This window comes from Fulvia fulva, chromosome 9, assembly GCF_020509005.1.
Source record: "Fulvia fulva chromosome 9, complete sequence".
Lineage (NCBI taxonomy): Eukaryota > Fungi > Ascomycota > Dothideomycetes > Mycosphaerellales > Mycosphaerellaceae > Fulvia > Fulvia fulva.
Genome location: NC_063020.1, coordinates 3,803,787 through 3,830,915, shown reverse-complemented (window position 1 = coordinate 3,830,915; position 27,129 = coordinate 3,803,787). Strand labels below are relative to the sequence as shown.

Here is a 27,129-nt window from a genome sequence, read left to right as displayed (position 1 = left end):
TTATTGTCTATTGTTCGCGTCTTCTTGTTTCGTGTCAATGAAAGTTACCAGAAGGAAGGAAAGAGTCTACTGATGGCGATCAGAGAACATATACTTGGCCTATCTGCGTTTACGAGAGCAAATTCTGTTGGGTTCCTGTGGTGCCGTTCTTGAAGTTGGAGTTGACCGTTAAGTGAAGGATGTACCGACAGATATCCCTAAGTACAGGTTGACGCGGTATGATATCCCACGCGCCCCCACGCTGCAATCTGTTATCTAATTCCGACGTCTAGCCGTGACTAGCCGATAGACGAGCATGTGACTCTGTGGATATGTGCATGCGTGTCGAAGTGAATGCTATTTGAGCGGCTTGGATTGTTTTTAGGACTATGAGATGTCTTTTCCAGCTCGACGCACGAGCTCGCGAAGCGGGAGCTATCTACAGCCCGCACTTTCTTATGCCCACACCACGCGCTAAGCAGTCCATCAACTACGCCTTTTGCACAGAATCGACATATCGGATCGTGCTGCGAAAGACAGACTGCAGACCACCACCGGAGCCTCGCAGTCCCTATCTTAAGCATCCGTCTCATAGTGCTGGATGTATGTCACCTGGCATGGCTGACAGCGGCATATAGCCAGACTTGAATCCCGCAACTGTGGCACTCGCTCGGATCAGGAAGCAGTGGTGAGTGCAGCCATGTTCAGTCTCAACATCCTTCATCGGAGGCGACTAGCTGACTCCACGTTGGCTCGATGCGATCTGTCCATCGATCAGAGCTCACGCGAACCAGTGGCATGCATCGATGATGCATCTTCCATAGCAGGAGCAGACGCTTCGCCTTGCGTGTCCAAGGTTCGGTCCTAGATGATAGACCACCCATCAGGGGCGTGCATCCGCGGACTGAAGAAGGCCGTGTCACGCTCGCGGCTACTTCGCGCCATCGAGAGGCGGATAGTAGTACAATGCATGTCGCACGCTGCGCGCTGCGACCATGGAAATGTTGATGCTACACGACAGCAATGCGGTGTCGCTAGAGTGCATCAAGCCGTACCGGTCGCCATGCGTCCACACTGAGCAGCGTGTGATTACACCAGCATCGGAAGTGTGGATTGTAGTCCGAATCTGGAGAGTGAAGTTGATGACCTTCGCGTGGCTGCTCGCTCGTTCCTGCCTGCTCAATGAACGTTGGCAACTTTTTCTTGACCTCACCTGCTGCGTCTTCTCTTCCGTCTACCAAAGTCCACCTCGGCATCTTGAAGGAACACATCAATATTTGCGCGGTTATCGATGCATGCTGCATGCCGTTCCGACAGCGAGTGGTACGAAACTGTGCCGCAGCGTCCAAGGAGATTTCCCGCCGGGTGAGGAAGCTTGACACACACTGGCTGTCGCGGATCTCCTCGCCGCTTGCGGTGTGTCTGCTCACGTCAAACGCCCAGCGTCGCGAATATTTGGATTTCAGTCCCAGGAAAATGCATGTTGGGAGGGAAGAAAAGCTCGTCTGAGTGGTGGCTGGCGTTGTATATCCGGCCGGACGCCGAGTCATCGGAAGCCACAGAGGATTCCAGCCAAGACCAATCAACTTGGCCACATGAATCAGAGGCCACGAGCGATCAACGACTTGGCCAAACGCTTCGAACGATACAGATTTGGACGTCTATGCGTCATGGTCGAGGTCCTAGACGTAGTCTTACCTTTCCCAAACACCACGCGAATGCTGAGACGCCTCCTACGGCGCACTTCAGCATCGTCTGCATTCGACTACGGAACCTTTTGTTGGGTACCTGGCTAGATGTACCTGCCCTTGCAGACGCGCGATTGCTCACAAGCACGCTAGCCTAGCTCCATGCACACCATGCGTTAAGCCGAAGATCCTTACGGAGCGTACAGATGTCCCGTGGGTGTGGTGTACAGAGGGGAGCTGCATTCGCGCAATGTGGTCGTTGAAGGACTACGCGATGTTGCACGTACGCTCGCGGGAAGGTCTTCGTCACCGCCTGAGCTGCGGTTTGGGTGTAGAAGCTATATCCTGAATCGGGTGTTTCAACGCCATCAGCCATTCCGACAAGCGGCATGTGATCGCTCGCTGCGACTGCTGCGAGCCTGCGACGCTGTTCACGAACACACCGGTCGGTTATCTAAGCGCTTCGAAGCAAGGCTCTGCCTGTGCAATGTCACAATCAATGCAAGCGCGTTGGCGAACGAAAAATGGCGGGGTCGAACCACTGCACGTTCTGTACCTGATGTACCTGGCCGCTCAACAGTGACTGGAGTGTTTGACTTTGCGGGCGAGGCGAGGTACCAAGAGGCATCCCCACCACATCTTTTTGCAGGCCAAAGTCACCTCTGTGAGGCGCTTATCACGAGCTGCGCAGCGTGGCCGCGCACGGCTTCGTCCCGACCTCTTCCGGCGCGAATACTGGTATCATCATGTTGGTCGAAACGGGGCGATGTTCCTCTCGTTCCCAGCGGTTTCGCGAAGTCGAAGCGCACCAGTCAGACGCACAGCAGTGTTGTTTATGGCGTCGAAAAGAAGCGCCGGTGTTAACCTTTCAAGATCGTCAAGGGATATGCGTCAGGTCGCTACAGACCGATCTGCGCAAGCGCATCTTTTAACCTACAGTAATCCTTGCTTGTCAAGAAACCTCTACGGTACCATATACCCCACTGTCCTCCCCTCCACCAACGCCATCTGCGCTGCTTCACACTGCGCTTGCTACATCTGACCCGTGCCGGCTCGTTCGCCATTCGTGGCATGTCCATCTCGGGATCTGCTTCTCTCCCCTCTCCGCTGATACTCTTGTGCCTGCGCTCCAACGTCAGCGAACAGCTTGCGTGTGGCGGGAATCCTTGGACCTCGTGCACCTGGCCGCAGCCTGTTTCAAGTGTGCCTTATCACTACTGTCAGCGCGTGTAGCCGCAACGCATGCTCTGTTCTCATCACTCTGCGGCTTCCCGAATACCTTTGGTCTTTTACGGATGACGGGCAGACGAATCACGACATCGATCTTCTATCCATACCCCAACTCGAATCCAGGTGGTCCGAGTCCTGCCACCGGGCCGTTGATCGTTCCCAGCCTTGCCAGTGCTTGGACCTGCAGCCATCCAGTATCTGCAAAATTCAACGACTTGACGCTGCACGCAGCTGCGGGCAGGCGCAGTGGAGAGCGCGCCAGATTGCTCACGCTCGAGTCTACGAGTCGCCTCTTTTGAAGCGGGAGCGCAGACTTCCGCAGGTCGCACAGCTGCAACGGTAAGCTGTGCGCAGCTAGGCGTCAGACCCGTCGTACTAGCAGATGGCAACATTCTCTCCGGTCAACAACGAACTCCAAGCGTCGGATGATGTGTCCATACCAGCACCGAACACTCCGACGTCGGTCGCAAAGATGCCGGACGAGACACGAGAGATGGTAGCAGACGAATCGTCCCCGAACACCCCAACGAGGCACAGCTTTGGTGGCGTCCCGGGTCAACGACCGCTACCAGATGAGCCACTCACGCCTGCACCGGCCAACGAACAGCAGCAGGAAGACGAAAGTTCTGTGAAACGAGACGGCTCAAATCGATCTGGCAAACGAGCTGGTCCCTCTGACGATGTCGAGATGGGTGAAGGAGACGACGATAACGGTGAAGATGACGGATCAGACAATGATAGTGTGACAAGTGATTCGCAGAGGCCATCGAAGAAGAAGAAAGGGCAACGATTCTTCTGTACTGAGTTCCCTCCATGTCAACTCAGCTTCACGCGGAGCGAGCATTTGGCTCGACACATACGGTGAGACGATTGTGCTGTGTTGGTACGATTCAAGCTGACTCTTGCAAAGGAAGCATACCGGTGAGCGACCCTTCCAATGCCACTGCTCCCGAAGGTTCTCTAGACTGGACAACTTGCGTCAACATGCACAGACTGTACATGTCAACGAAGAGATTCCAGGCGACTCGCTAGCGGCCACCAGCACAAGGTTCCAGCGACAGATCCGCACCGACAGGGTACGGCCTCCAAACAGCCGTTCTCGTGCTTCGACGCTCGGCAGCAGCAATGGCGGTCACTCGCGCGGGCACAGCAGGAACCTGTCGACTTCGAGCATTGGCTCCACTACTTCCAGTGTTGGTGGGATGGATGATGCTCGTCGCAGACCTCAGCCATTAGCAATGGCAAACGACCCGTCCGCTCGTGCACGTCTCTCGCTAGAGACGTATCACCACGGCATAGGTGGTAGTCCCCAGCAGCAATACATCTACTACAACCAGTCGCCGACCGGATACAGCACACCGACATCCACTACATTCTCTACTGGTCCGCAAAGTCCGCGTTTTCAGTCGGGCATGGCCTCTCCTGCATCGACCCTGTCACGCTCATCGTTCTACAACGGGGCACGAGCACCAGGTCGCCGACTCTCTGTGCCGTCTGGACAAAACCCATTTCAAAATCAAAATGCAATCTATCCACCGCCATATTTCAGCCCTCCCCCATCTGGCCAGTCGGCGAACTTCTCGCAGAACAGTAGCGTCTTCGCGAGCCCGACCAGCTCTGTCTTCTCACATGGGCGACGAGAGTCTGAATCTGAGATGGAGTACCGCAGGAGGACATGGCATCCTAGTACCAACTCCCAGTATGCCCAGCGACCTGCGACAAGTGGTTTGACCTATCACCAAACACCAGACGAGCCACGACCGGCTTTCACGCAGCAACAGGCTGCTTCTCAGATGACCCGGCTCCCTGGCATCGAAAGCTTTGACCATGCTCCGCCTCCAAGTGCACGTCAGCAGTCCAGCCCCATGATGGTCGACTCCTCGCCTCGCCCACCAAGCTCGGGGCGACCTTCAGATATTGGCATCCAGCAAGGTCTCACTCGACTTGACATCACCGCTGCAAACGCACCAATCGAAGGGCAGTGGCAGGTGACCCCAAGCGCACCTCAACAGCAGCCCGCATACTTCGGCCCGCAGGCTCCGATACCACCACCAAACTTCTTCCAACAGCAACAGAAACACATCTCGATGCCCGAGCAACCGATCACTCCACACAAGCATAAGCGCAACGCTTGGTACGGAGGCCCGCTGACGCCGTCCCACAGCAATGTCGTCGCGCCAGGTGCACTGAGACCATCGCCAGAAGATTCAGGCAGCAGCGATGGGGTACCCACCCCGTCAACATCTCAAGGCGTGGAGTATAATCCGGTCATAGTGAACGCTAGTAGCATAGAGCAGTACCCTCCCGGTACTACCATTACCGACGATCAAAAAGTATACTCTGCTCCAGGCCACCAAGGCCGGACCGATTCGGGCTATCAGCAGTTTTCAGCCCAAGATCACCCACCACAACAGACGTACGCTCTGCAGTCCGGACACGACCCACGCTTTACACAGCAGCGCTACAACCAGCCCCCGAACAATGACATGGCTGGACTGGAAGCACTTGTCGCCGTCGCCACCAGCGAAGGCAACCGCGCAGTCGAACATAGGTCGTGAGTCATGGAGTGTATGCATTGCAACTCAACCCACACAAGGTCCGAGATTCAATGAAATCGAGTGCTCGATCTGGACATCCCTTGACGACTCCAAACATCCACGACGCACATCAGCATCGACGACAACTCCCGAAACCCTTTCTTTTGTAGCAACGACATAACGACACTTAACGACGTTTGGCACTATTGCTTTTAGTTTATGGGTGAAGCGGAAACGTTGAACAGGAACGAATATTCTTATCTCACACGAAGCATCTGGTGCGGCATTTGTCGCTTCGGCATTCACGATCCGCCATACCATAATGCTGAGGCGTGCCGGCTTCGGACGACGAATGGACACATTACGAACAAGATACCCAATAGGACGAGGGAGGATGATATGGTTTCTGTTTCGCGCACATTTTGCATAGCGTTTGGTTTATTGGAGAGTCTGATCTTTGGAATGCCTGCTTTCAGAAGTACCCATGATCGTTATGGACTTATGCATGGCTGCGCTCGCTATTGTTGATGACCTTGGTACATGTTGATGATCGAGGATGAATTTGCTGTCGTCTAGATAGCTGGCTCTCCACTTGGCTGCTCAATGCAATAGTGTTGGTCTTCACACGTGAACATATCGACTTCTCCAATCATTAATTGTTCAACAATGTCGTAGATGCCGGTGTTTTGGTGCCGTGACTACCGAGAATTTGCCGGCAGTCCCGGTTATTATTCCATCAACATCTTCTGCAGCCCATCGTCCCAGCTTTCTACACACAGTGGCCCGGACTGGGACCAAATGACGACCCTTTCGGCAGCTTCAATCTTGTGCAAGCGGTCGCTTCGCATCCACTATCAGCATTATTGCCCCACCACTCCAAGCTGATGCTGGAATACTCCCGTGCAAAGTACATGACCAGCGCGGCAATGGCGATGGCAATAGACAACGCTGCTGAAAGCACGTAGTTGTACTTTGACCAGAAAGCCAGGTACTTGCCTCGGATATGGATCATGGAGTACCATGCAAAGGGCATCGCAGGCCACATGTAGGACAAGTTGTACGGCGGCGTGGAGACCAGACCACCGCTCAAAAATGCCACTGGATGGATCTCACGCGCCCAGTGGTCCTTCGGTGGTCACCTTTGCGCGAAATACAGCAGCACCGCCACAGCCAGGCCGATCGGGAAAGCTGCTATCAGCAGGATGGTGTACTGACCGCCTGTTCCGAAGACCTTGCGAGCGCCCATGCTGCCGAATTGAACGGCTGCACTGAAGTACACATTGACTCCTGGACAGGTGAATCGAGCAGACTGTGTGCTCTCGCAGATATCCTTGATGTTCCGGAGCTGGAAGTTCATGATGCCGGTGCACACAAAGCAAGAGACGACTGTGGCCACAACTTGCGCCCAGAATGTGTGTCTCGGAGGGATCTTGACATGATGTGCAAGCTTGAGGTCCTTGATGAATTCCAGGGCGTGGGCTGTCGTTACATAGCCGTCGCACTTGAAGAAGTTCATGGCTAGAGCGTTACCTGGTTGGATCGAGCCTCCAAGGAACTCAGCAATGACATTGAGCTCCACAACGATTCCGGTCGTGGCAGCGATGACACCAGCCGGGATTGCATATACCAGGGACAGCAGGATTCCGAAGAAGATGACGCCGACTGTGGTGTAGGTCTGCCAGCCTGCCACAACAGCTACGCCAAGGGCGATAGCCACAACATTGAGCCCAAGGTACCACCATTCAGATACTTCAGGGTATGCTGTCATCCGTTGCTGCCCCCGCGGGTTACGATATTCCAATCGAAGGTCGGCAGCGGATTCAGACCAACACCCTTTGCGAAACCAGTCACAGCCGAAAGGTTGACATTCTCAGGCGCAATCCAGGTGATCCAGTTGAAGGCACTCAGCGCGGTGAAGATATAGTTCGGGAACCAGAAATACACGAACGTACACACGAAGGACCACGTGAAGAATTTGAAGCGGGAGACGGTCCAAAGCTTCTTCGCTGGACCGGTCACTGGTGTGTTCTTGTCTACACGCGGTCAGCTTAAACTTTGACAACAACGATGCCAACGTGAAATACCTTTGTGGAGCGAGCTGTTGAGTGCGATGGTGACCAGCGACTTCGGGTAGACATAGTAAGCAGGATACACCAGTATCTTCCTGCACAGCCCAGCAAGACCGTGCCCCATCAGATCTGTCGACAAAGCCATCAAAACCTGGTATCCGAAGGACCCGGAGTACGACTGGTTGAAGTACTTCTTCAAGAACTGTGTGAAGATGATATATCTCGACGATGGCAAAGTAGATCCGACTGTTGCCATGATTGTGATGAGCATATGCTCCTTCTTGCTGAATGGTCCTGTATTCAAGCTATGCCTGACGCCAAAGAGTGTAATGCCAATATCCGGTAGGAACTTCTCGAAAGCTTTGCCAACTGGATAGCATAAGAGCTGGACGACGTCGGAGCCTACGGTTATGGACGGCTGTCGAACGCTGAAGAGCTGGTTCATGAAACCCACTGCGCAGACGAAGAACAAGCCAATGGTCCATGCTCGGATAGTTGACCAAGGGGTGTTGACATCGTCGTTGTTGTCTACAACAGCCCGGACTTCTGAGTACGGGCTACTTGTCGTGAGCACGGCGGCCTGTAGTTCCATTTCCTGGACAAGCTCTGCATACTTCTCCGGTGCTACGAGGATGGCTTCGTTGTTTTCCAGAAACGCTTCGATCTCGGCCAAGATCTTGATGGGAAAGTTTGGGTCGAACTCGTGGAGGCTGTAGCCATGCTTCAAGATCTGCACTTTGCGTTAGAACATATCTGGACCATGGCCTAGAGGGATAGGTACCTGTGTCACTTCGTCAAGTGTCAACTTCTCTGCTTCTTCCTGGGTAGTCAAGAAGTCTTCCTCTGTTAGGTTGAGGTTGCTGCGATCTGCGTCAGTGTCCTTAAATACTTCGCTGATCCATTCCACTCACAACTCGGCTTGCTTAGCAGTGACTACATGCCTGAAGCTGCGTTCCTTCTCGCTCAACACGCCCGAGTCCAAGGGCACGGTGGTGATTTGAAGATCCTTCTTTGACTCGTGGCCAGAAGGTTGAATCGCTGCCACCTTTGCAGGTTGAATTCGACTCAGGGACAGCTCACAATTGTTCGCATCATATCCTGTGATGCCAGACTCTTATCTGAGCCCAGCGACACAATCTGCATTGATGTACCAAGTTCAAGTGGCGCGATGCAGACTCCACATGTTGCAAGACAACCTAGGACGTTCTTTCGCTCAACGTACCCGCTTGAGTTTGCACACATGCTGTGTCTCGGGACCATGCCGATATATGCTATCTTCAATTATGAAGATGATCATTGATCTTTGGCGAGCCTTAATGCCCGTAGGACCACGTAGCCCGAGCGGCAAGCACAACAATATACCGTGCGTCGGCGATGTTCTACACGAGGACCTTGACCGACCAGGCTTTACGAAGTGCAGCGAGTCGTTGAATAGTCATCGCTCTGTGCTACTAGCAGATCTTGAGCAGATCGATGCTCGCGGACACATGGGTAATGGGGAACCTTCGCATTACATCGCATTGCTAACACTGCCACATCCAGAAAGCACCACACCGGACCCTCTTCTCGAAAAAGCATCATCTCACGATGGCATATGTCCTAAATCGTCAACCGACCTTGCAAACATGTGCATCTGCACCAGGATACACTGCAGCTCTAGCTCGTTCCGGCTAAAGACCCTATTGACGCCATCCGCTAGTCCGCAACGCCATACACAGTCTGCACAACCACTTGGCGAAGACGATGCAGTGCGGTGTCACGAGCGTCTGTCTCCATGTACTCTGTTGGAAGGAAGACAGAGTTCGTCCGGATTGTTTCGACCCTTCACGAAGTACATGGCCTCACGCTGCCATGGGTCAGGATTTTGATCTTGGTCTGCCGACGTCAGAGCCTCCTCCGTATGTATACTCACACGCCTACAAACATCGCCCAAGTCGACGCCTTGGGCGATGGCAGGTAACAGCATTGTTTTTGAGCAGTGCTCTGGGTATCGCCGTACTTACACGGATCCGGTGGACGAATTCCTCAGTATTGAGTATCGGACACCAAACAGTACTCGAAGATGGCCTCAGTAGATGTGCGCAGCTCTCAGCGACGTTTGAGGCCAGACCAGACATTCAACGAGACAATCCACGCTGGAGTATTTTCGCTGGACAAAAGAAGCCAGTCCTGCTCCACAACGCAACGCTGTTCGATGGCGAAGCTTTCCTCCCAACAGGCGTAGACATCCTGTTCGGAAAAGGCATCGTGAGATCCATCACTCCAATGAACTATTCAGACACCGTTCCTGGAGAGAATATCGAAATCCTGGACCTTCACGGACGCTATGTCACTCCCGGTCTCGTGGACATGCATTCCCACCACCTAGTCTGGCCGTTCCACTCTCTGCCCGCAACACGAGACGTCAACGAAGCGCCTCGTCTCGGCCCACTGACGCCCTTCGTGCGTTCTTTCGACGGCTTCAAGCCCTACGACCCAGCGATCGAGATCATCGCAAGCGGAGGCGTGACTTCGTCCCTCATCCTGCCAGCATCTGCGAACATCATGGGCGGGGAAGCATATGTCGTTAAGAACGCTTTCGTCAATGGCAAACGTGGCGAGCCAGTAGTCGAGGAGCTACTGATAGACTATGGAGTTCCTCGGGAACAGCGACAGCGTTACGCAAAGATGGCGTGTGGCGAGAACCCCAAGCATACATACCTTCATACCAGGCTGGGAAACACTTGGCTGCTGAGAGAGCACTTCAGTAAGGCGCAAGATCTGATTCATAGACAGAATCAGTGGTGTCAGGCTGCTTCTGCGATCGCCAAGGACTCGTGGCTCGCGAGTGGAGGTGATGGGCGTGAGCCTGGGAGCTTACCTGAAGACATCAAGTACGAGTCAACAATCGCGATCTTGCGAGGTCAGGTCAATGTCAACATACATTGCTATGAGCCAGAGGACATTGAACGTATGCTGGCAGTGCTTCACGAGTTTGGCGTACATCCTCGTGCCTTTCATCATGCGCTTGAAGCCTGGCAGGTGCCGGAATTCCTGAAGCAGCAGGAAAGGTAAGTCTCCTAGCCGATAGCCAAGCTCAGGACTGATGATCCATCCAGGAACATAACGATAGCCACATTTGCAGAGAACGCTTTCTTCAAGGCTGAGGCCTACAATGCCAACCTCCGAGCAGGCAAGATTCTGGCCGACCATGACGTTCCAGTGGCGTTCAAATCAGACCATACCGGAGAAGGCAATAACATACAGTACCTTTTGCACCAAGCTGCTGTGGCGCATTCCTTCGGTATGCCTGCAGTTAAGGCGCTCCAAGCTGTGACTTCAGTCCCGGCTCGATCGATACAGCAGAGTCACCGCATTGGTGGCGTAAAGCCTGGCTATGATGCAGATATTGCTGTGTGGGATTCTTATCCGCTGAGCATTGGCGCTACGGCGGTCGAGGTTTTCATCGATGGCAGAGCGACTATCGGCATATCTCAGAAGGACTTGGAGGTAACGGAGTTGAACCGCGATCACCATCGTGAGCCTCGACCAAGACCCACAGTCCTTGAGCCAGAGAAACATCGCTTCTGTACTGCGGTAAAGAAGCCGGCTACCAAACTTGTCATAACCGGTATCGCTCAAGTAGATCTCGAGACGTACATCTCCCCACTCAATGGGCACAACCTGACGCTAGTCATAGACGGCGGCAAGATCACTTGTCTGGGCAGCGCATGGCTGTGCAGTGAGGCAGCTACCGATGGGTACGTCGTAGAGCTCCAATATGGCCACATCACACCTGGCTTGATCGCCGTCAGCCAGACGCTCGGTGTCGTCGAGATCACTGGCGAGCCCACCACAAGCGACGGAGTCGTCGATCCCAAAGCTGATCTCGCGAACGAAGACACCATAATATACGCAAAGTATGGCGTCCATCTGGAAGGACGCGGATTCGAGAGAGCCAGACTTGGTGGCGTGACTAAAGCCGTAGCTGCTCCTGGACTACGTGGAGGTCTACTGCAGGGTATCAGTGTGGGCTTCAGCACCAGCGGCAAAAAGTCTGTCTTGGATGGTGGGATCTTCCAGGACGATGTGGCACTTCACTTTGAGCTTAGCCAGGCATCGAAAGCAGCAGATCCTACGATCTCGAATGCTATTGCAAGACTTCGCAGACTCCTCTCCAATGCTCGTGAGCACGATAAAGAATATCTATACACGTGCAGCGATTGGGGAGATTCCAGTTGTCGTCCACGTGGTCAACACCGACTTGATCCGGCAGCTCATATGGCTCAAGAGAGATCTCCCAGGCGTCAACCTTGTCATTTTCGGCGGACATGGCGCCGCTCTGGTGGCACCGGAACTCGCTTCTGCCAACATCTCCGTGATCTTGACGGGGCATAGAGGTGTGCCGGATACCTGGGAGAAGCGGGACGCTCTCAGTGGTCCTCCTCTGACTGAAAGTCCAGCAAAGATTCTTGCCGATGCCGGTGTATCTTTCGCTCTTGCCATCCAAGGCGATTCGCATGTCCACAATCTCGCGAGTGAAGCTGGATGGGCCGCGAAGCATGCCGGGTTAAACAGGACGGAAGCTTTGCGATTGGTATCCGGCAATGTTGAGTCCATACTTAGCTTGAAAAGGACGAACGACTTTGTGGTGTGGATGGCGATCCGCTGCGAGGCGAAAGCAGTGTTGTGTTAAGCGTTGACGACGGGGGAAGCATTGGGACCTGCTGGCCGGATGAGGCAGTGTGATGTGCATGTGAAGTGGAAGTAAGCTCACGAAGGTTTAGCATGTGCGCGCGCGCCGCACATCCCTGTCACGCAGGTGACTAGGCAGCCACGGCCACGACTCTTATCTTCGGCAAGAACCTTTCAACACAACTTGACCAAACAATTGAACAATATCGCACACCAGCAGTTCAACATGTCGGGGCAGCAGACACCAGACCACGACATGACTGCAAGCTCGGTTGACGTCGACACAGAAGTATTCGAAGCCATCGCCTCTACTCTACGCACCAAGTGTCCATGGATGAAAAGCGCACTCATTGATGAGATTGCCAAAGAATCCACGAGCAAAGTCTGCGACAAGCTCACAACCAGGTCAGGGTCTACATGACTATTTCGCGCCAGGCCGAGTCACTAATACGGCGTCCAGAACCACAGCGGATCGCGAAGACGGGCCCAAGACCTTCCTAGGACTCCCAGCTGAGATCAGGAACATCATCTACGAGATGGCACTCAAAGTCGATGATGGAAGGACTGGTCACTTCCAGATTCGAGACCACAATGTGGTCCATGGAGCGACTGCGGGCGGACATGAACAGCGACGAGCGACTGAGCGACCAGCATTGCTTGCTGTCAATCGCCAGCTTCGACGCGAAGCGATGCCCGTCTTCTACGCCATCAACTCATTTGCCGCAACAGTCGACGGCTTTGATAGTGAGGAGATGGAGCGCCTGAACATCCGCTCATGGTTACGAGCAATTGGTACTCGACAGGCAGCCATGATCAAGACTTTCAGAGTCCTGTTCTATAATCACGACCACTACCTCGCCAGATGTCATACGCAATCTTGGTTCAGGGCCAGCGGTCGACCTATGACACGGATCAGTCTTTGCGCTAGCGATATCATCGAAGTTTTGGGACTTGAAGAGTTGGGTGTTGCACCAAAGGGCATTGAGGTCAAGTACGATGACGATACTGATGGCAAGACATGGCACAAGATGCCGTGAAGGGGGAAGGTACCTGGGATCATGCGGAGCTCGCACGTCTCATCGGCGTAGCTTACGACCGATTATCATCACGAGCATCGAGAACGACTCGACGCCGAGGTGCCTGCGCATCAACACATCTTGCGAAAAAAGCCAATTGCTGCCGATTGCTGGGGAACACTTCAGACTAAACCTTGATACATGTCTACATTGCTCCAAACTTTCGTGACCACTGTCCTGCTCAAGCCACAGGATACGCACACTGCGTCCCATTCTGTGTGCAGAACGGCATCTGAATCGGCTCAGCATCAACACCACGAGCAACAAGACGCTCACGCATCTCCGCCAGACGTGGCGAAGCCTCAACCTGCGACCGATTCTGGCCTGACGCATCCTTGGCACCGCTCCACAACACTTCACCAGCAGCGCAAGCACGAGGCCATAACTATGGTCACGTCAGCATGCTTCAAGACTTTGAAAACGGTATCCATAACTTACGCGATCATCCAAGTTAACAGAGTCAGTCTGCTCAGACCAGATATGCACCTCGCCACCAAGTACAAGGTGCGTGGCGTTCTCGGGCACGCCATTCAGAGGATCGTAGCTGTACATTACACGCCAGTTGTGTAGTGGCGCACAGTAGTCGTTGAAAGGCCAGAAACCTGCGGCGTTCTCGGGGTAGAAGTCAAGCCATTGACCCTTGCCGCAGTCGAGGTACCAGTAGTTGTAGTTCCCGACCAGGGCTTGGTAGCCCTTTGCGACAGTCTGAGCGACAGCCTCATCGCTCTGCCACGTCTGCACGATGGTGTCCTTTGGCAGCGTCAAGTTCCACTCGAGAAGCATCTCCTCCCAGACCAGTGGCGTCAGACCGTACGACTTGAGCTGGTTCATGTTGCGATCCACGAACTTCTGCATGAGTGGCTGCAGTACGGAAGACTCATTGGAACGGACAGTATCGTCGAGATTGTAGGCGTTCTTATTGACCTCATCACCACCAAGATGGAAGTAGGGCGTGTCTGGCTTGATGCGTGGCAAGAGATCATCAAGCAGCTTTTGCAAGAAATCGCCGACATCGGTAGAGTTCAGCTTGAAAGATCCACAAGGAGGCTCGGCGCAGTAAGTAGCCCAGTCCGGCTGCTGGTTGAATGCGGTGATGAGATCAGGGTGACTGAACCAGACCGAGGAAGTGTGGCCAGGCATATCGATCTCCATGGCGACGGTGATGCCAAGGTTTGCGCCGTAGGCGTAGACCGCCTTTACATCTTCTGGTGTGTATCGCTGGTCGTTGACATATACACCCTTGTCTGCCAGCTCTGGCATCGAAGGGATCTCGAGAGGCCATGACTGTGCATCGGTGATGTGCCAGTGCAGGCGGTTGAATTTGTTGTATGCAAGGGCGTCCAATGTGCGGTAAATGTCGTCCATTGTCTTGAAGGTCCGAGACGTGTCCAAGTTGAGGCCGCGCCACTTGAACTTTGGTGCGTCAGTGATCGAGACCGGAGCCTTGTCGGTGTACACGCCACCGTTGGAGTGCTTGTAGAACAGCTGCGTGAACGATGTCAAACCGTACAGCAAGCCGACCGCACCGGGCGCCTTGATTGCCACCTCGCCATCTTCAGTCAGCTCCAGACTGTACGACTCATCCACGTCGGTGCCATTGGCAGGCTCATTGGCAGTCTGCTCCAAACTGATTGTCGTGATAGATGGTCCACCAGACTGAGGCTCAAAATTCGACAAGCGAGGGCGAAGTTTCCATGGCACAAAGTTCTTCTCAAATAGCGTCTCATACGTCCGATCAATTGCGCTGCTTATGATCTGGGGTATGTTCGATCCAGAATGACTGTCATCGCGGCCTGGAATCTTCCGCTGTGACTGTCCCTCCGCGGTCAATGTTTGTTTTTCCAGGAGGCAGGAAGCCTCGCGCACATATCCAGGCCCTTTGTAGTTGACTTTGACCTGTCCCTTCTCGATCCAGAGGTTTTTGTCGCCATGTGTATACTTCGTGGGTAGCGGCCAGATCGCATGCGCGGTCGAGGCCAGTACCAATACTGAGGATAAGATTGCCTTCATGATGCAGCTTAGGAATCCTATCCAAGAGCGGCGGCGGGCAGAAACACAGCAGCAAAAACCAGTGCGGCAACCCGTCAAGAAGTACGAAGGCTGCGTGAGTTGCTGGCTTTCAGCCTCTGTGACAATGTGAGGCTACGTTGGCGGGGAGGTCCTTGGTATGCAAGTAACCCTGCGATGTAGGCCAGGCCAATGAGGTTAGTGGCTCTGCAACGGTGGCAGCTCAGACGCCGTTAGAACTATTACTGCAGCAGCAAAGCATGGTTGGCTCCGCCTTGCAGTGCGTGGCTCTGGGACTATGGGTCATGGGAGGGGCAATCTGATGGGCAAATGTTGAGACATCGTTTGCTGACGTTGCTTGAGGTGTGCACCATCTTTGCGATGGGGTTGTCGCACAATCATGGGTGTGAGATGTGGAGGAGAGGTTTGTGATGTGCGGCGAGCAGCTCCCGCTGGTGACGTTGCCCGCAAATGGAGGGTTGTGCTGTAGGGCAAGGGTTGGGTGGCGCTAAATGGCGCTGGATCATGTCTCGCCGCCGCGGCACGAGTCCGGGCGAGCCGGGGCCCGGGGGAGCATCGACCAATCGTCGCAGAGACAATGCCCCCTGCACGCCCTGATGCACCTTCTTCCGACACCTTCCCTTCCATGTGAACTCTCCACACAACAAGTATTTTGGCGACTGCGAACTGCCTTCTGTTCATGTGTCATGGCTATACACTTCCGTCGGGCTACACGTGAGCATGACACCGGGCATCTGCACTTGCGCGACGACATGAGACCGGGCTGACGGGAGTCTCCTACCACCGTCACCGAACACAAAAGACCACAATGTGCCAAGCCAGGCGTTCGCAGCCGTCATACAGAGCGGACCTAAGAGCAAGGAACTGCCATTGAAGAACGCCGAGGAGAGTACAGCATCGACGGCCCTCGCATTGCACCCGCAGAAACAATCGCCTTGCATGTTTCAGACGCAGGATGACACTCTGCTGTAAACCCAGGAATCGTCCTGGTTACCGTTCAGATACCGGGGCATATGCATCGCTGTCCCTGTCGGTGCATGGGCGTGAACACGCATCGTTCGCCAACGATCACCAGCACTCCAACCCTTTTCAGAACATCTTCATACTCGCATTCTGCCCACTCGGCGCCTCATAGGGACCATAGCCAGGCCTCGGAAACTTCGGCGTACCATCATCATTCCAGGTGAACTTTCGGCAAATGCAGCAAAGGTGACCACCAGGCACCATCGTCAAGACTTACCTTCTGCGTCCGCACGTTTCTCGCGCTCCAACCGGAGAACGGATTCTCCATGCCATGATACACAACCCAATCCTCTGTGCCATCAGGGCTCGTGGTAAAACTGGCATGCCCAACACCGTACGCCTTCTCCAACGCATTCTGGTAGAAAACACAACCATCATTGTTCTTCCGCCAATCTTGCACGTTCATCGGATCGTCTCCAACTAGCTCAAGCTAACCGAGACAATAGTTACGATTGTCGCTACGCGCTGCGCTGTAAATGATGAACTCCTGGCCGGTCTTTCGATTGGTGAGCTGCTGAGGTCCTTCATTACTACTCATGCGGATGTTCTCCGTCCGGCCATATGGTGTCTTCTCCCACGGGTTGGTGGGCACTGACAGGATTTGTCGCTCGGTGACGTTCGACTCGACAGTCCATGGATCGCTCATTTTGGCGATGCAGAGATTGGCTGGCCACGACACATATGCCGAGTATCAGCATGAGTAGACATGGTAGGGACCGGTCGAGTGCTGAAAGTAGGTTCCATCGATGGCGAACTCGTCGAAAGTGTTCAACTGGCTTTTGAGGGTGTACTTGCTCGTCCACGGATCTGCGGTGCTGCCTTCGAGGACGTACATGCGATGGTAGACTGCTGGGCAATCGAATGTGCCTGTGGAACGCTGTCAGTCATCTTGGCTCGCTGCCTTGGCCTCCGAACACAGCCATGCTGACTGCCAAGACGGTCTCATCCATGAGACATCATCGGGACGGCTGGGCATTCACTCACATAGCATGTCAATCTCTTTCGGAGTCACATCATTATTTGGATCGGCAGTAAAGATGATGTACCACTTGTCATCGATATTGTGCAATTCTGGAGCCCAGAGATTTGTCGAATAATTCTGGCCTGGCTGCGGTCTGTCAGCTAGCATCCCAACAGCAAGCGATTGAGCCCCATACTGGAGGCAAAAACGCGGCCTTTGACTCGGCGTCAGACCAGTCTGTGAGGGTCGGACTTCGCCATAGAGTGATATTATCAGTCGTGGTATTGATCATATAGTAATACTCCTCATAACCAACAACCCAAGGATCCGCTCCAGTCGGTACAATCGGATTGGTGTATGTATTCGTGCCATTGGACTGTGCATTGACTATGACAAGAACAACGCTAGCAATCGTTGTGAAAATACTCGAGAGCTTCATGATGGTGGGCACCAGACGCTGTGATGAGCAGGTGTAAAGTTCGTCCAGATGGAGGAAGTCTCCCAGGAACGATGGCACATTCTGAAAGTGTCGCCGCCCAGCAGCATGTTGTGCTCTTGTGCGGTAGAACTAACTTACTCGGGAGGATCAAAGATGACGCTGAATGGGGACAAGATGCGGAGAGTCGTGTGGAGGGCCCGCCGTCAGGTCACAGAGGTGGCTGGCGATCGCCTCTCCCATTTTGTTGCATCGTGGAGGGCGAACGAGGTTACCTTGTTATGTATCATGCTCATCATCATGGTCGAGGATTCTCTCGGAAAACGCGCTTCGATCACATCAGGTAGTGCTCGAGCAACAATCTTCCAGGATCAAAAACCATGAAGACCTTGCATTTTGAAGTTAAACACGCGGCGTACGAGCCTGGACTGGCCCAAGGCCCAATAAGGAAGGTGGATTAGGCACAATCCTGCTATCCTTCGCTTTCGGCACGTCCCGAGCTCGAGGATCAGTAAACCTGATCTGGACCTTGAACACAGTACTTCAATACATCATAGGGTGTATGTGAACTCGGGATTCTCTCTGTCCGTCAGGTCCAACCATCCCTGATTCTCCAACTTCACGTATCCAAGCTGAGCTCGAATCTTGGCCTTCTTCGCGTTCTGCGTCCGACACCAGACGTAGATGAAGACCATGATGCATAACGAGACGCACCAGCAGACGATGATTGTGATCTCGGCCGTGACGTAGCGAGGGGCATCCTTGGGTCGGAAGGTCTGTGGTCCACTGTTGTCTTGGTCAGCTCGGATATCGCGTGTCGCTATGGCAGGGGGGACTTACATGATGTTGCCAACACAGTATGCGATCAGATACATCGCGGCGACGGTGGTCTTCTTCGTGTAGCCAGCGACGTTCGTGGCGATCATGGAGAGGAAGCACACAAAGGGCGCCGCGCTGGCTTGTGTCAGGTAGTATCCTGCTAAGCGACCATTGTTGTTCTCCAGAGGCAGAGCAACGATCAAGACCATCCCGATGATCGCAAGGACTAATCCATGAGAGGACAGGAGGATGCGGTTGTGCAGCTTGTCGCCAAAGTAGCCCGCGAACAGCAGCGTAACGATTTCAACAGCACCGCCAGGGGTTCCGTATAAGAGCGACTGCTTCTCAGTGTACCCGAATGATGTGATAAGCTGTGAGAAGAAGTTCGTGATCCCACCATTTGGAATGTCTGCAACTAATGCATATGCAGTGAAAGCCCAGGCCATCGGGTCAAGTAGAGCTTCTTTCATCTGGTACCTGCAGACCTGTTAGGAAGGGTATTATAGCATGTCGTGGACTTGACTCACCATTTGAAATGTCTGTTACCAACGCCCTGCTGATTGATTCGGATACGTTCCAGTGCCAATACTCGATCTTCCTTGCTCAGCCAGCGAGCGTTCAACTGATTGTCGGGGACTATGAAGAAGAACACGATCCCGATTGCGGCAGTGACAAGACCCGTTGCCAGAAACAGGATCTGCCAACCTGACAGCGAGGTAGGGTGTCTCTCCGTACCAACGGCAATGCCATAAGCTACGACACCTCCTACAATCTGAGCAACGCCATTGAAGGAGAACCAAATGCCTACTCGCAGGCCCTGCTCAGCTTTCGTGTACCATTGACTCGTGATGAAAGCAAAGCCAGGCGTGACAGCAGACTCAGTCAGACCTAACAGGAAGCGTATCGCCACCGCGCCACTGAAGTTCTTGACGGCCGCAAAGCAGGCAAGTACTAGTCCCCAGAGGATGATGCATGTCGCACTGTACTTTCCCAGAGGCAGTCTTTGTAAGAGACGGTTGGTAGGGTACTCCCAGGCAAGGTATCCGAAGTAGAACATGGAGCCAAGCCACTGATAGTTGTCGCCGGTTAGACCGATGTCGTCTCGCAGACCCATGATTGAGGCGTAGCTGATCGTGGTTTTGTCCAAGAATTGCAAGCCGTATATAACACACATGATCGGCATGAGGTTCCAGTCGATGCGGCGGAGGAGGCGTTTGTTCGTAGCCTCATCGATGGCCATGACTTCTCCCTGCTGGCTTTCGAAGGCTTTCATCGCTTCATCGGCGTCGTGATAGTGCTTGAGGATGACATCTGGTACGGATCCTGATCTGATGGCTTCGGCCAGTGGCGCCGCCATCTTCTCGTCGACATCAGGATCGAGGTAGTGGCCTTCTCCGTAGACATGCTGCCGTTCTGCGGGTCCTGGGCCATAGCAAGTGTACAGTCAAACAGAGACGAAGGACGGTAGAAGGAATAGGAAGAAACAGACCTACAGGAAGAGTGGTATGCCAGGGAGACCTGTCCCACGACCTACTGGTGCATCCGTCGGGTCAATGCAGTCGCGATTCGCAGATAGGGCCTGCAGCACAGCAGTATCTATTAGCCGGCCAACAGCGTATCGTCAGTAGCGTCGCGTGATGTCTGCATGTCCAACGTGACGTCCGCGGCGACGATCCTTGTTGCAGCGGCATAGATGGAGAGATAGGCGAAATCGTGCCCATGCTCGGAAGGTGCTTCAGTGGCTTCTTCGTTGCTTGAGTGGTTCTTCGCCGGAGCTTGGGCGGCTTCGCGCCTTGAGCTCCGGCCAGCAGATGCGACTTGGCGGAGATGCACATGTCGGTGGCGATATGCAGGCAATGGCAGTGATGAGTTGATGATGTTCGAATGTCAGAGTGATGGGGATGATGAAGGTCTGCAGAAGGTGTGAGATGTGTTTCGCTTTCGGGATTTTCCACCTGGCCAATGCGTTCATCAATGCTCTTGGTCTTCTTCATTCTTTCTGTCGACCACGTCTTTGTAAAATATCAATCATCGACCATCAACTAGTAACGACCGACGGGGCAGTAGGCATGAAGGGAAGCGAGAAACAGTCGGAGCAGTCAAAGAAGGACTACGCGGTTGGCCGTCAAGGTCACATCCGAAGAAGGAACATGGGCAGCACTGAGACGATATCCTTCGTTGCTTATCACTTATACAAAACATAAACAACTATACACGCTAAAGCCTCCCACCAATAAGATGCACATCGCCCCTGGGTATCCTAAACAATCTCCACCGCTCCATGCTGCGCCTTCTGCGCAAACTTGCGCCACGTATTCGTCAAAACAAGATACTTTATGCTCGCCTCCGCCGCATCGAACGCCATATGATCAAACTCCGGCTTTATCTTCGCCCGCGCAGAGCCCAGAGGCGAATGTGCCGGGTGAGGATCGAAGATGGGATCTGTGTCAGGGTGGTATGTAACAACGCCGTTGGCGGAGTTGAGGGAGCGGCCTTTGGAAGAGGCGTCGCTCCAGAGTGTGTCGTCGGAGTCGGCGCTGCCTTCGCGTACGAGGGCGATGCGCTTGACTTCGGTTGCGATGGGGCCGTTTTTGGGGTCGTCCATCTCGAAGCCGAAGGGGCTTGCGTCGCTTTCTGCTGAGGTGCGTTTCTTGCCGTCTGGCACGGCTGAGTCGAAGAGGAAGTCGAGCTTTGTTCTGACCGGGCCTTCAATGTTGATTGGAAACTCTGAGATGGTGTCGAGCACGCAGGTCATGTAGATTTCCACGGCAAGGCGGAAAAGCATGGCACGGGACTCTTCAGTGACACTCCTTGAGCCTGGCTGACGAGGTGCACTCGCCCAGGCCTGCCGCCATTCTTTCACGCGCATGAGAAAGATGATGTTCTCTGCGGTGAAGTCTTTATTGGCAGCGAAGTGGAGTAGCGGTAGTGGGTTGACGGCTAGTGCCTTCTCGAGCGATGCCATCGAGTAAAGCTCTTTACTCCTGGTCGATGTGCTTTGAGATAGTTGACTTCGGTCCCCGGACACGATGCTGCCGTACAGGTCGGCAGTGTCTTTCTTCTCCCATGTCTCGATGATAGACAACGTCCTGCGCATATGTCTTCGTGACTGATACTCTTCGAGCATGGGAAAGAATATCGTAACGATCTGCATGACCACGATGCCAGGGGCGAGCCACATGGGCGGGACCCATCGAATGTTGACGGGCTTGAACTTGATGCAGAAGACGGCGGCGATCCACAAAGGTGTGCCTGGCAGTCCGAAGATGACGCTCAGCCATGTCCCAAGTCTCCAATAGTGAGTGTCGCGAATGTTGCGGATCTTGTACAACGTGTAGAGGCCGAACACCCAGGTCCAGAACAACTGCCAGAATGCAGATGGGATCCACACCAGCGACTTGCGGCAGAGTGCTTGACCCTTGGCGTGAGTGACCTTGCCATAGCTTGTCCAGTCACCTTGCAGCTCAGGCGTGGTTGCATACAGGACAGCTGTAATGATGAGCTGCACGAGCATACCAAGACCGATGTAGATGTAAGACCTAGTGCTGGACGACAAGCCCTTCCAGTATACCCAGGCACCGCGGACAGTCTTCGGAGTGCCAGTAGGTATAGATCTCATTGACCCGGCCGAAGAAAGAAGCTTGCGCTGCTGTTCAGCAATGCTGTGTAGCTGTACCAGGTTCATCTGGAACAACGCTATGCCGAACGGAAGATAAATGCTCATAATCCAGAACTCCGCACCACACAGGAAGTGGCCATTCGTAGTGTAGGCGAGCACTATCTTGACAAGATAGAGATGAAGGAAGCTGACACTGAGCACCGCGATGGATACATTTCGTATCCTGACCGAAGGCAAATGTCGGTTGTACACAATCCAGCCGACGCCGACGTAGAGCAAAATCGTCCACGCGATGATGAAGCCTGCGTATGCTTTTGCAAGATCATCCCAGTTGACGATGTCACCCCAGTTACGACCTAATGGCTCAAGACCCATTGCGAAGGAATGATATTCGGTCAAGTCCGGAAAGCGAGAAGGTGAAGTGTACTGAATAGAAGAGCCGGAGTGTCCGAAGAGGTGCGCAGCGTCGCATTCAAACCTTTATGACGACAGACGTGCCGGTCACTATCGCCTCATGGTCATCGCGTGGCCGGTATATAGGAATCCATGATCCGGGATGGAGCTCTACTGTCGAAGGTCTCGGTGCTCACGCGCTGGGCGGCGGGGAGTAGATATCCGCATCCGCCTCAGCTAGCAAGTAGCAAAAAGCACGTTTAGCCCGACGAGGCACGTATTCTAGCGATAGTGCAAAGTATGTTGACGCATGTTGTTGGTTAGGGCGGGAAATGATTTGCCATTCGAAAGCCACGTGCAGGTAGCGTGCGTCTAGGCTTCGGTTTGCCGATCAGGTCGGGCTGGCCGGAAGGGGAACCGGATCGCCCGAAATCTGGAATGTCGAGCATGACCGCTGTCCTTGCCGCGTGGAGTCTCAGATGGCGTTGTACCATCGCGAGTTTTCTTCAATTCTCGATGGTGGCAGTTTATGGCTTGCTGGAACCAAGTATTACGCGAGCTGTGCAGATGAAGCACGCAAGCATCGGCCCGGACGATGCCAACGATGGCGAGCTCTCAGCAATGTTATTAAGCGTAGCGACCGAGCGCTAGCCACACCGGAGTACGAGCTTGCGAGTACGTAGGTGAGGCGTCAGCGAGGGAGTGAAGCTCTATACCAGCCCTCGACTAGCCTTGGCGCCCGCTCTGATTGGTCAACTTTCAAGTTTTGGGGTCACGTGACCTACCGCACTGTGCCTGTTGGCGAACTCGCAAACATATACTCGTCGCTAACGCCTATGTCGTCGTATAATAAGCACTGTACGTCGGGTAGCGGTAGCGTGGATCGCACGCTACTTTGCAGTCTAGAAGGGTTGGTAGAGAGCTCCACTCCGCTACGCTTACCTTTGGAGGTTCACAACCGCCAACAGCACATTTTTGGAAGGTTGACCATGTCGATTGGGATCATGGTTGTGAGTACAACAATGCCCGCGGTGTTCTCGTTGAGGTCTCAATGAGACTGGCTCATGCAAGATGTCGAGATCCAGTGGCTTGCAGGGTGCAGGAGGCATTGCAGCCACACGCGACCTCTTTGTACGCCACGTTCTGTGGAACCGCGGTCAGCAAGTCTAGATCCACGGGACACATATGATGTTCCTGCATCATAGAGAAGAGCGAGTCGGGCGAGTTACATGTAAGCACAACAACCAGCAGGGAGCTGAGTCCGGTGCATATGCCAATCTGTATCTACCATGAAACTCGAGTTGTTCATCGTTCGTTGAGGTTATGACTGAAAGTTGACAGCAAGATCAGGTCTTTAGGAAGCAATCAGGACGTTGCAGAATAATCGCTCCGACCGCAACGCGTGAAGCATAAGTTTTGACACCTAGATCCTCCGTGACATGTGGTAGGCGCGTGGCTTGAACTGCATGTGCACATGGCTTCAACCTGGCTGGAAGCTCGTGTTCTGCCGCGTTTTCAGACTTCGCCATAGGAGGTATCTGTACATAGCTGCCTAGCAGCAAGCTAGCGAGCGATGCACACGTCGCCATGATGTTGTGGTCTACACGATCAGGTAGAGCATTTCGCCAGTCCGCCGATTCTATCAAGCACCTCACACTTATCCCCAGTGTTCTTACAAGGAGTTGACTATAAGGCCCTTTAGCAATCGAGATGATGTAGTAGAGGGAGGAATCACCGTGCTTACCGCATCGCATGTAAAGATATCTCTCTCTCTGCATGCGCCATTTGTGCCAGCAACCACAAAACAGACCCACTACCCATATTAGTAGACAGCATCAGAAGCTGATGGGTCGCAACGGCATAGTATAATTACCTGACCAGCAACGAGTGAGCTGAATGCTGAAAGGACGAGGCAAATTGTGAACTTCATGGCTTGTTGGTCGTCGGGACTCGGTGAACTGGTAGACTGTGGAATGAGTATAGATCGAGGTGCGAGCATACTGTTCTTATGCCGCTTCAGAACGGCATATCATCGGACGAGTGGCCGCGATGTGGTGCCATGGCGTGGGACTGGTGTGCGCTGGTGATGGCGTTCGAGCATCATCCGTGTACAGTTCCCTTCCACGCCCGTCCGATAGCGTCGAATTGACTGGCTTATGCAAGGTGACCGACAGCCCTTGGAATCCTAGAAACAGAGGGAAGTGAGCGGGAACTGTACAGCGTCTTCGAGCAGCCGAGTTACATCTTAGATCCCGGCGGACCGATCATCCTGGCAAAATCCAGGTGTAGAGCCAATGTGCCAACATCGATCTGGCGGCAGCTAAAAGCGCACTTGACTCGGCTGCATGAAGACGCTGTACATAAAATCGATTGTGCTTCGGATGAGGCTTGTGCTGAGCTCACGAAGCATTGTGACACAGTGCGGTTAAGGAAACATTTCGGCCAGCGGTCAAAGATGCCGTCCTGCTTGATAATGGCGAAGATGGTGAAAGAAGCCATAGCATGTGTTGTACATCAGCCAGAGGTATTGGCCAGATGTATACGCCTAGTCCCACTGATCAGTGATCCTGGACGGTTGAAGAGGTTTTGTTAACATCTACAGGGGGTACGCAGTTTTGTCAGCCAACGCATCCTTATCGTACCTAGCCGCGCGCTACCGAAATGCTGAGAATCCGATAGTTCAGTGTTGGTAATATAACGTTAGAAGTGTGGGAAGTTATTGTACGGGCTCATATAGGGTGTTTCAAAAGCAGAGTGTCACGGTTCACCTCGCAAGGCTGCACTTGGTGTCACGTGACCTCGTGCGCTAGCGCGCCCGGACCCTGGACCCTGACCTCGGCGTTTGCTTTATCGCGGCTTCGCGACTTTCTTATCTTCTCTTCTTCGTAGAACTTATTCGATACTAAGGTGTTTATACGTTTGCGCCCTATGTCGCCTTGTCCGTGTCATTAAGTTCTACCGCCCTTAGATCGCCGAGCCGTGCGATTCAGACATACGTGCAGCAGAGCGTACGCGTGCGACCCGAGACGAATAGTAACTGCTAACGCGACTCTCGGACCAGACGAATCATCTTTTCTCCCCAACTTGAACCTTAACCCGCTTACTAAGCAGTTCCTCCGAGAAGCTCGACAGAAGAACGGAACACTCAGTGTAGCGCAGAAAGAGGTAGAAGACGAGTTAGTATAGGACCTAGAATTCGACGACATATAGGGTATAGAACGACTCCGTAAGATAGAGGAGCAAACATAGACATAAGGCCGAGCGGATGCCGCTGAGCAGGCCCGACAGGAGCAAGACCGGCTACGAAGACAGCAGTAGCGAGACGTAGCGTAACGTGCCCTATAACGCGAGTACGAACGTCGTCAAATAGAGTCAGACCTCCGATTGATAGTAGGCGGCGAGGATGACCTACTTCAGTAGGGATCCCGCGGACGGAAAGAGGCCAACCTCAGTTTCCGTTATACAGTCCCTATCGATTGTGTCCGTCGCGAGGAACAAGAGGTAGAATACAAACTTAGGTATACCCCCTCGAACTTCTAGGTCATTACGGCAGACGACCTGTCTTAAGCCGTGCAAGCTAACCTAGACGCTTGGCTTGACGTTCTAGACGAACACCGGATCACCTACCTTTCCTTAAAAGCCCGGTCGGAGAATCTAACTACTTAGCGAACTCGCCTCTAAGTAGAGAACTCGCGGATCAAGGACGAGCTAAAGACTACGTAGGAAACCCTTAGGGAACTCATTAACGAAGCGGACCTCGCCGCCGAGGTCACCTAGTTAAAGGCAGCTAGCGACAAAGTAGTAGTTAAGATCAAGACCCTTAGGACCCGTAATACCGACTTAGTAGGAGAACTCGAAACCTCCTAAACCGAGTTAGCTATATAGAAGAGCTTAGGAGATCGCGCTACGGTCCTAATTACTAACCTATAAGAGCAAGTTAAGGATCTATATAGTTAAGTAGTATAGGACAAGGTACCGCTACCTCCCCTTCGCTAGAAGTCCGCTCTCAAAATGTTACTAGATAGAGAGGACTCTAGCGTAGACTTCGGTACCGGTACGCCTAAGCCGAAGAAGAGCGGTACGACTATAGCGGACGACGAGACTATAGTTAATACGGACAAGGCGTAAGATAGAGCGTAAACGTATTAATACCTTAGAATCGAATAAGTTCTACGAAGAAGAGAAGATAAGAAAGTCGTAAAGCCGCGATAAAGTAAACGCCGAGGTCAGGGTCTAGGGTCTAGGCGCGCTAGCGTACGAGGTCACGTGATACTAAGTACAGCCTCACGAGGTAAACCGTAATAATAGTGTATATTACCGCCGCGTAGTAAGGCGGTTATTATAACCCGATTAATATAAAGAAGATCCCGATATTCTCCTCTAACTCGCTAGGCTATAAGGACGAGCTAAACTTCTAAGAGTAGAAGGAGAAGGTAGAGGGCTATATAGGAATAGAAGAGGCCTATAGACGTAGCCCGGCTATATATATTCTAGTCTTTAGTACCTTCGTAGTAGGTAACGCTAACGCGCGCCTACGCTCCTATAAGAAGAAGGCTACTTCTTAGTAAGAACTTATAAGTATACTCGACAACTCCTA

The 27,129-nt window shown here is 53.3% G+C and overlaps 9 protein-coding genes across 9 annotated transcripts; 3 read left to right on the top strand and 6 right to left on the bottom strand.

The window, feature by feature from the left end:
* Positions 1-3,279: 3,279 nt before the first annotated feature.
* On the top strand, positions 3,280-5,455 carry CLAFUR5_09759 (C2H2 finger domain transcription factor dvrA; the record flags this gene model as incomplete). The annotated part of the gene is made up of 2 exons (XM_047908907.1): positions 3,280-3,758; positions 3,808-5,455. The coding sequence occupies 2 exons, from the start codon at positions 3,280-3,282 to the stop codon at positions 5,453-5,455; spliced, it is 2,127 nt and encodes a 708-aa protein (XP_047766427.1).
* Positions 5,456-6,203: 748 nt separating this feature from the next.
* On the bottom strand, positions 6,204-8,646 carry CLAFUR5_09758 (Oligopeptide transporter 2; the record flags this gene model as incomplete). The annotated part of the gene is given in 7 exon segments (XM_047908906.1): positions 6,204-6,560; positions 6,597-7,208; positions 7,226-7,467; positions 7,519-8,233; positions 8,285-8,363; positions 8,415-8,548; positions 8,584-8,646. The coding sequence occupies 7 exon segments, from the start codon at positions 8,644-8,646 to the stop codon at positions 6,204-6,206; spliced, it is 2,202 nt and encodes a 733-aa protein (XP_047766428.1).
* A 600-nt stretch (positions 8,647-9,246) lies between these two features.
* On the top strand, positions 9,247-12,178 carry CLAFUR5_09757 (uncharacterized protein; the record flags this gene model as incomplete). Its single annotated transcript, XM_047908905.1, has 3 exons — positions 9,247-10,553; positions 10,602-11,668; positions 11,703-12,178. 3 exons carry the CDS (start codon positions 9,247-9,249, stop codon positions 12,176-12,178), a joined length of 2,850 nt encoding a protein of 949 aa, XP_047766434.1.
* Positions 12,179-12,403: 225 nt separating this feature from the next.
* Positions 12,404-13,214, top strand: CLAFUR5_09756 (uncharacterized protein; the record flags this gene model as incomplete). The annotated part of the gene is made up of 2 exons (XM_047908904.1): positions 12,404-12,582; positions 12,638-13,214. The coding sequence occupies 2 exons, from the start codon at positions 12,404-12,406 to the stop codon at positions 13,212-13,214; spliced, it is 756 nt and encodes a 251-aa protein (XP_047766435.1).
* Positions 13,215-13,434: 220 nt separating this feature from the next.
* CLAFUR5_09755 (Beta-hexosaminidase) lies at positions 13,435-15,263 on the bottom strand (the record flags this gene model as incomplete). The annotated part of the gene is made up of 2 exons (XM_047908903.1): positions 13,435-13,638; positions 13,692-15,263. 2 exons carry the CDS (start codon positions 15,261-15,263, stop codon positions 13,435-13,437), a joined length of 1,776 nt encoding a protein of 591 aa, XP_047766432.1.
* Positions 15,264-16,370: 1,107 nt separating this feature from the next.
* Positions 16,371-17,704, bottom strand: CLAFUR5_09754 (Extracellular exo-alpha-(1->5)-L-arabinofuranosidase; the record flags this gene model as incomplete). The annotated part of the gene is made up of 6 exons (XM_047908902.1): positions 16,371-16,469; positions 16,522-16,724; positions 16,755-16,970; positions 17,022-17,171; positions 17,289-17,412; positions 17,462-17,704. The coding sequence occupies 6 exons, from the start codon at positions 17,702-17,704 to the stop codon at positions 16,371-16,373; spliced, it is 1,035 nt and encodes a 344-aa protein (XP_047766433.1).
* Positions 17,705-18,252: 548 nt separating this feature from the next.
* Positions 18,253-19,877, bottom strand: CLAFUR5_09753 (uncharacterized protein; the record flags this gene model as incomplete). Its single annotated transcript, XM_047908901.1, has 3 exons — positions 18,253-18,487; positions 18,542-18,997; positions 19,048-19,877. 3 exons carry the CDS (start codon positions 19,875-19,877, stop codon positions 18,253-18,255), a joined length of 1,521 nt encoding a protein of 506 aa, XP_047766430.1.
* A 903-nt stretch (positions 19,878-20,780) lies between these two features.
* CLAFUR5_09752 (uncharacterized protein) lies at positions 20,781-22,514 on the bottom strand (the record flags this gene model as incomplete). The annotated part of the gene is made up of 1 exon (XM_047908900.1): positions 20,781-22,514. The coding sequence occupies one exon, from the start codon at positions 22,512-22,514 to the stop codon at positions 20,781-20,783; it is 1,734 nt and encodes a 577-aa protein (XP_047766431.1).
* Positions 22,515-24,140: 1,626 nt separating this feature from the next.
* CLAFUR5_09751 (Ecp10-2) lies at positions 24,141-24,462 on the bottom strand (the record flags this gene model as incomplete). The annotated part of the gene is made up of 3 exons (XM_047908899.1): positions 24,141-24,218; positions 24,277-24,345; positions 24,406-24,462. The coding sequence occupies 3 exons, from the start codon at positions 24,460-24,462 to the stop codon at positions 24,141-24,143; spliced, it is 204 nt and encodes a 67-aa protein (XP_047766647.1).
* Between the last annotated feature and the right edge of the window lie 2,667 nt (positions 24,463-27,129).